The sequence below is a fragment of the Talpa europaea genome (assembly GCF_964194135.1).
Source record: "Talpa europaea genome assembly, chromosome: 11".
Taxonomy (NCBI): domain Eukaryota; kingdom Metazoa; phylum Chordata; class Mammalia; order Eulipotyphla; family Talpidae; genus Talpa; species Talpa europaea.
In genome coordinates, this window is record NC_140078.1 from 18,187,146 (window position 1) to 18,194,678 (window position 7,533).

Genomic DNA, 7,533 nt, shown 5'->3' on the forward strand with positions numbered 1-7,533 from the left:
CCTGAAAAAATACCTGGGTAATTTTGAACGAGAAGGGCTCTTTGGGGCTGCTGGGGGAAATCAGCCCTAGGAAGTCTGGAAAACCCTGCAATGGTGATAAGAGTTTTAACAGCAACCCCAAAAGTACATCCAGAAGACCTGGGTGTTTTGAGGGGGAGCCCCTGACATACTTCTACCTCATTTGTGACCTGAATGAGATTACTAAAAATTTCCACGTTTGGGTTTCTAATGGGGTTTCCCCGAGAAAACCGCAGAGCTGCCAACAGCTGCTAAGATCAGCAAAGGTCATTGAGGTAAGCATACATCTCTGGCAAAGTCATCAGAAAAGACAAGAAGAAACCTACAAAACTAGAAGACCACACAGTCATGCAACCTAGAAAAGGCCAAATTATGTTCTCTCCTCACATACAATGTTTTGCCCAAGGACAGCTATTCCCAAATGCCTAGCCCACCTGGGTCTTCACCCTGCAAATATCTACCTTCCCATTGCAAAGCCCCGGCAATACTGTCCCTTCGGGGAAGGTCCCATCATACACCATTCTAGGTGGACCTTTTAGGAACTGGCTTTGTTTCTTGAGAAACTCTGGGGGCAAGGTTCAGTTTTTTGAGGCAGGTAGCTTATTTATTAAAAGAGTGCTTCCACCCTACAATTAAGGTACAAGAAGGGCCTTTGTTCTAGATTCTTTACTGGAGTCCAGCAATGGCAGCTGGCTATCATTATTCCTCTTTACAGGTGGGAGAGACAGATGGACAGGAGAGACAAACAGGTTCAAGCATCTTGCCAGGCGACTCCAGGCAGGTGGTGGTATGGCTGAGTCTGGGATTCCAGTCCTTGAGCATCATTACCCAAACTGAAACAGACATACCTAGAGCGGGCCACCCTCCCTCCACATGCACACCGTTCTTACTATTGGTAGGACCCGAGGAGGTTTGAGCAATGAAACAATTAACAAGAAGGCCACTCTGACTGGGCAAAACCCTGATACCCATGAGTTTTACCATGAGTGTTATAAATCTAAGGCTACACACTGTCTTTGGAACCTATTACTGATGACAAAGGCACTGTTCTTCCTGCAGCTACCTGAACAATGTCAGGATCAGAGCCCAGGGAGAGCACCTCCACAGGCATGTTTTGCTTGGCCCAACAGCCTCTCTGGCTTTCTGTGCCCAATGTCTGGGTCACTTTATTACTCTAGGATGACCTGATATGGATGGAAGGAGCTTAGGTTTTGGAGTGAGGCCGAGTTAAGTATAAGTTCTCACTTGGTCTCACTTAACTGGATGAGGGACACCTGGGGCCAGCTGCTTAGAAGCTTCACATGTAAACTGGGAATAAACCCACCTATTGTGGAAGATATTGGGTGAACAGCATGTCATTTTTATGAGGACAGGTACCACGTCTGGCCAGCACCTAGTACAATGCAGTAGATACTCAATAAATTTTGGTTATATAAGTATAAAGATCCCACACAATGCCTAATACTGAGTACAGAAGCCATAAAGGCTAACTTCCATTTCCTAGAGATACGCTAATTTGAGAGCATACCCTAGGGGAAAGTGGCCTTAACGCCTACACTCACACATCCCCCAGCACAGCCTCCAGGAAGGTGGTGAGATGCCACTACAATTGCCAGTTTGTGCAGCTCAAACAGGATGATACCTGAGAAGGAAGTGGGCAGGTAACTTCTACCCAAAGGATCCCGGGTCAAATGTTCTTTACCTCCTGGGTTCAGGAAGAAATGTGTGCCCAGAAATGATTCTGACATAACTGGCTTTTCTACACACATCCCCTCTGTTCACCAAAAGGAAGTAACATATGGTATGTTGTCCAACGGGCTCTGATAATTCTTGAGCAAAGAGACAGAGGATGGAATTTCAATCCAGTGGCGATCTAATGAACTTGCCCAGCACTGCTGCATCTAAAACCTCTTCCCACATACAACATACACTGGGTGACTGGCGATTCTCTGGGATGGGTAGCCCTTTGCAGAGGCTGGCTGGCAGCCAGGCACCTCTTGCAGCTTGCCTTTTGCAAATAGCTGGTCACAACCCACCTGATATTAGGACCTCTGGCCAAAGACAACAGTAAAGGCAAAGTGAGCAAATGGCTCAAGTCCCCACATGGAGATGCCTCAGAGGGTGTGTCAGAGAAGCTGGAATCCTGTCCCTCCTATAATCAGCTGAACAAATATTTGCCCCCAAAGAGAATCAAAGCAGGAGAGAATAAGAGAGGTCATCGCACAAACCAACAGGAACTATTTAATCATTTATCCCCCCAGGGAGTTCATTTACAGAATGGCTTTCAAGTCTGGTCAGCTTCAGCTCAAGAAAGCCCTCCACTTTTACCTCCCCCCAACTCCACCCCCAGTCATCTGACCTCTATTGACTCGGACCCCTTTGCTTTTGATAAGAACTGGCAGCAGGGAAGAGTTGATGAAATTGCAAAGAAATAGGAAATCAGACAGGAGGGGGGTTCTAAGGCAACTCAGAGATCTCTTGCTCAGTGGTAAACTGAAGTGCCTACCACACCCTAGGCCCAGCCTATGGATAATTGCATTCTTGACATTCCTAAGTGCATGGTGCATGGTCCCTTCACCTCAACCCCTTCAATAGATGACTTATTTTCCACAGTCTGCTCAATTTTCTGGGTGTTCAGGAAGACAGAATACCTCTCAAAAGCCTTCCACCTCCCTAGGCAGGGAGATAAGCAAGGAAATAAGCCCTGCAACTCCCCTTGGCAAAGAGATAAGCCAATAAATAGGACCCCATTCACCATGAAAGAGAAAAAAATTGCCTACAATGACTACTGGTTAAGAATGTCTCACTATCTCATCCTGACTTGGTGATGGGGAGGAGAATTCTCCCTCTCTGGGAAAGGCATAAGGCTTAACTCCTGGGCCCAAAGTATGTCAGGGCCCAGTAACAACTACTACAGCAAACTTGCTGATGTCAGTCACTGCATTCACATCACATTTATCTCCAGGATTTACAATACTCTGCAAGGCAAAGAGGGCTGGCTGCATTTTTTCAGTGTGAGAAACTGAGGCTCAAGGTAAACAGGCTTTAGTCACAAGGTCACACACCTGGTTAAATGACAGGGCTGGGACTCACACCCATTATCAGTTCGTTTCTGAAGTCTGTCACTGGATCGCAATGTCCCACAGAGCCCCACAGACCGGTTCTTGCTTTGCCAGCAAACAGGGCTGAGGAAGAGGCCCCAGGGCCCTGGCCGGAAAGCAACAGGCAGAACAGCTGGAGCTCTCCAACCGACCCTAGGCAGTGAGGTGCAAAGTCTCAGGGCTTAATGTGTGACACAGCAAGAGCTCCACAAACAGGCCAACCACACAGAAAGTTGCACACTTTAGAGCAAATGAACATAGGGGCACAACACAAACACAGCTGGCACCACCCTAACATTAATCCTTAGCCATCAAGCCAATGGGAAGTCCTGTGTGGCCTTGTCCTGTTCTGAGAAGAATACCATGTATGAAAGAAAGGGGACTTGATTTGGTGAAGGAAAGCCTAGCATAGGATTGACACCCCCCCGGGGGGAGTAAGAATGAAGGGGTTTGTGGGTCATTGATGCTCATGATCTTCTCCAGGCATTATACTCATCACCCCTTTGCATGGTGGGCCACTGTGTCAAGGTGAGGGAAAAACTGATGTAACGTCCCAGTTTCACAAGTTTGAGGCCAAAGGAACACTTACACTGTTTTCCTCTGTTGAGAAACTGGAACACAAGTATAAAAGAGTAGGGTCATGAGGGTGACCAGAATCAAAGATGCCTGATCCTTCAAGAACTAGGTCATTTGTGTTTCAGAAGTTAACCTCTCACAGTGCAATGAGGCCAGTGTCCTTAGCAATCAACATCCTCAATAATCAGGAAGAGATACAGGGGTTATTGGGGATGTCTTTGACCAGAGGTGAAGGAAGGGGACAAGCAGGGGCATGGTCCTTACCCAGCCGCCGTTCTCCTGGATCCAAGGCTCTAGGTGGTCATTCAGGTAAGTAGCCATCCAAGTTGCGATCCGACTCACCAATACCTGCATCTCCTTGTCTACGCTTTCCACGCATAGTGCCCCACCGAAGGAGAAAAAGGCCACAATGCGACCCCAGTTCACCCCATCCCGGAAGAGTTCATTCACTACCTGCTCAAAACTCTGATATGCTGTCCCTGGGGTGATGTGGAGCTGGGATGTCAGGTCATTGAATGCCCGCCGGTACCTTAGTTCAAACTCATCGCCGGCCTCCCTCAGTGCTTGCTTCACTGCTGCCAAGGGGATCACCTCCCTGGCATCCAAGCTGCTGCTGTGACCAGTGGCTCCATTCAATGCGGGGCTGTCCGCCAGGTGCCAGGATGGGTTGCCATTGATGGCACTGGGGGTTTCCATCTCTGATTCAGTCCCTTCTGGGGCCTCAGTTCTGTTCTCTTCCACATCACTAAACTGACTCCAGCTGTATCCTTTCTGGGAAAGCTTGTAGGCGAGAAAGTCAACCACCAGCTCCCGGTTGCTCTGAGACATTTTTATAATAGGGATAGGCTCGACCAGTCCATTGTCCAAAACACCTGCTCACTCACTGAGTCTGGTCTCTGCTTAGTGGTCCTCTTCTGTGATCCAAAGCCAAGATAAGGTTCTGAAGGGAGAGAAAGAGCTTCAGAAAAATGAAAATTTAATGTGCATGTCATTTACCCTACAACATCCCATAGCCCCTTCAGGTACCAGAACTGATTTCTTTGTGGCTCCAATGAAGACCTGGGTCTAGCTTCCAAGAGACTTCAATGAAGTCAAATTGAAAGCACCACCCGGCTCTGAATCATCACACCGGCCTTTTTTTTTTTTTTTTCTCCCACCCCCTTTTCTCCGAAATGCTTTCCTCGGAAAGCCACCCCATGGGTAGTCTGCCCCCCATCCCCTCCCCGCACCACCTACATTCAAATCCGTCTCAGGCGACGGCAGGCAGGTGCAGCCCCCGGAAGATCTTTTGTATCATAGGTCGGGAGAGGAGCTGGCAGCCGGGATGCCGGTAACTCAGCCGGCCTCGCGGCGGCTCGCAAAAAAAACAGCTCCGGCTTGAGGGATCATGCGACCCGGCAGGCTGGGAGCCCAGAAGGCGACACAGGAATTACGAAGCTCAGGAACCGGCCCCCTCGCTTGGTTTCCTCTTCCATCGCCCGGATCGAGGGCGGCCGCTCGGCAGCTACGGCCTCCTGCTACCCGGGAGCCCAGCCCCCTCGTTCTTGCACGCCCCTTGGCTCTCCGCCTCCTACTGGGAGCCAGGAGAACTCTCCCGGAGGTGGCTGGTGTGGGGTTTAGTTGTGTGTGTGGTGTGTGGTGTGTGTGTGTGTGTGAAATTTTTTTTTCTTCTCTATTTCAAGTACCAGCCCAGGGTGAGCTTCCGAAACCCTGAAGGGACTTCTCAATGGGGCTCAAGGTTTCGATGGGGGGCGAAGGGAGGGGGAAACTGCTTCGGATCTGCGGTCTGACTTCGGAAAGGCCATCCCTCGGCCTTTCCGGCAAGCTGACGGCCGGGGACACCCCAGAAACGCCTTTGGTTTTCTTTGAATTCCCCCAAAGCCCTGGACGTGGCGGTGGCGGATTGCCGGCTCCTCCATTCTCCACACAGACACAATGGCCGCCGGCGCCCTGCACAAAGACGGGGTGAGGGTGAGGCGCTGGGCCTCTCCTCGGGTCAGGGAGAGAGGTCGAGGCCTCCTCCAGGCCCCCCCATAGTTGAGAGGCCACGTTTTCCTGGGGATAGAACCAAGACGGCTTCCTGGCGCCCCCGGGAGGGCTTGGGGGCCGGGGGGAGCACCCCTCCAGAGCCCGGGGTGGGTGGGCTGCGGCCTCACGGCTTCTCCCGCCCGCTAGGCCGGGTACCCGGCAGGCCACCGCCCCGTTGCTAGGTAACCGGTCTCCCTCAGGGGCGCCCCCTAGACCTTTCTTGGAGGAGGGGTCTCGCCCCCGGCGGCCCGCCCCGACGTAGCCAATCAGCGAGCCCAGTCGGCACGGAAGCGGGACGGCGACGGCTCCCATTGGGCGCAACGCCTGCCACGCACTCTCGTGAGGCGGCACTCTCACCTGCGAGCCCCGCGAGCCGTGGGGGGCCACATCCCCCCTTCATCGGCCAGGTCGTTTCCAAACACGAGGGCTCTTCGCGGCTGAGTTCCGCACCGCGGGCCCGGGCCGGCCTACCTGGCTGATGGCTCGCTCTGTCTCTTCCGAACGAGCCGGCCTCAGTTTCCCCTGAAGAGACCGGGGGAACTTGCAAGCTCAGTCACTTCCGGTGCCGCGGCAGCGCGCGCGAGCCCGAGACGCAAAGGGAGCGCGCGCCTTAAGGACTAGCGTCAAGACCTTGGAGAGAGCGCCCCCTTGCGATAGAGTGGGGCATCGGCGAAGCAAAAAAAAAAAAGTTCACATTTCTATTCATTCAATCATTTAGTCAGTTTTATCCATTTCATCAGTTTATAGATTGGAAAAGCGTCGCGTTGTAGCTAAGAACCTTAGGTCTGGGGTTTCCAACTCACTTAGTTGGGCAAGTTATTCAATGCCTCTGCACCTCAATGTCCTTAAGGGTAAAATGGATACAACCCAACCTCCCTTATTGAGTTATTGTGTGGATTAAAAGAGCTGTTATTTATAAAATCCCCAGGATAGTGTATGGCCCCTATGCTGCATAAATTTATGCTGCATAAATTCATTCAACAAATGTTTATTGTTTGGTTTTCTGGAGAGTTAGGAACAAGATAAGACATGGTTCTTGCTTTCATAGTGACTTATACCTTGAAGTGTAAACAACCAAGGAAATAACCAAACAAGGTAACTTCAAATCGTCCCTAGTGCTACGAAGAAAGTAAATTGTCATAAAGAGGGTAGAGGGAGAAGTACTGCTTTAGAGTGGGTGGTCAGGAGTATAATCCCCTCCCCCCTGCCTGCCTGGGCAGGGAGAGAGGCATTTATTCAATGATTGTTAATTTGGGGTGAGCAGGGATGGCCACTTTGAAGAGATGACATAGAACCCAAGATTTGAAGAATAGGAAAATGCCAGCCCACTGGAAAAGCCTAGAGAACATCAGCCTAAGCAGGGAACAGCATGTGCAAAATGTCCCAAGGCAGGAAGGTCTTTCATGTTCCATAGGCTGAAACAGAAGCAATGTGATTGGAAGGTAATGACAGAGGACAATTAAGGTGTGAGAGGAGATTGGAAAGTTGACCATATAAGTGAGTTGGACTTGATCTCAAACATTGAAAGGTGTTTAATTTTATGTTGATTTATTAAAAATAGGTATACAGGAAAATCAAATATTAAACATATACTGAAGACATAGAATGAAAAAAAAAAAATCCTCCCACCCTTGCTTTCCAATCCCCTGCTTCCCTTGCAGGGGTCATCACTCTGAACCCCTTTCCTGTGTATCTTTTCAAAGATGGTCACTATTTTCACAAGCAGATTTATGTGTGTAAATGTTTTACACAAGCAGTAGCATGCCATATATACTGCTACATCTTGTTTTTTTCACTGAGCTCTAAATTT

At 50.1% G+C, this 7,533-nt stretch overlaps 1 protein-coding gene across 2 annotated transcripts in view; it reads right to left on the minus strand.

The window, feature by feature from the left end:
- The window catches only part of BCL2L1 (BCL2 like 1), a gene marked incomplete at both ends in the record, with an annotated part of 45,510 nt that extends 40,987 nt beyond the window's left edge, over positions 1-4,523 (minus strand). Inside the window, one exon of one of the 2 annotated variants that reach the window (XM_084246925.1) lies at positions 4,149-4,523. In XM_084246925.1, coding sequence (XP_084103051.1) covers positions 4,149-4,523 — 375 coding nt within the window. Of the gene's footprint in view, positions 1-3,959 lie in introns of both variants that reach the window. The other variant, XM_084246924.1, reaches the window with a different exon arrangement.
- Between the last annotated feature and the right edge of the window lie 3,010 nt (positions 4,524-7,533).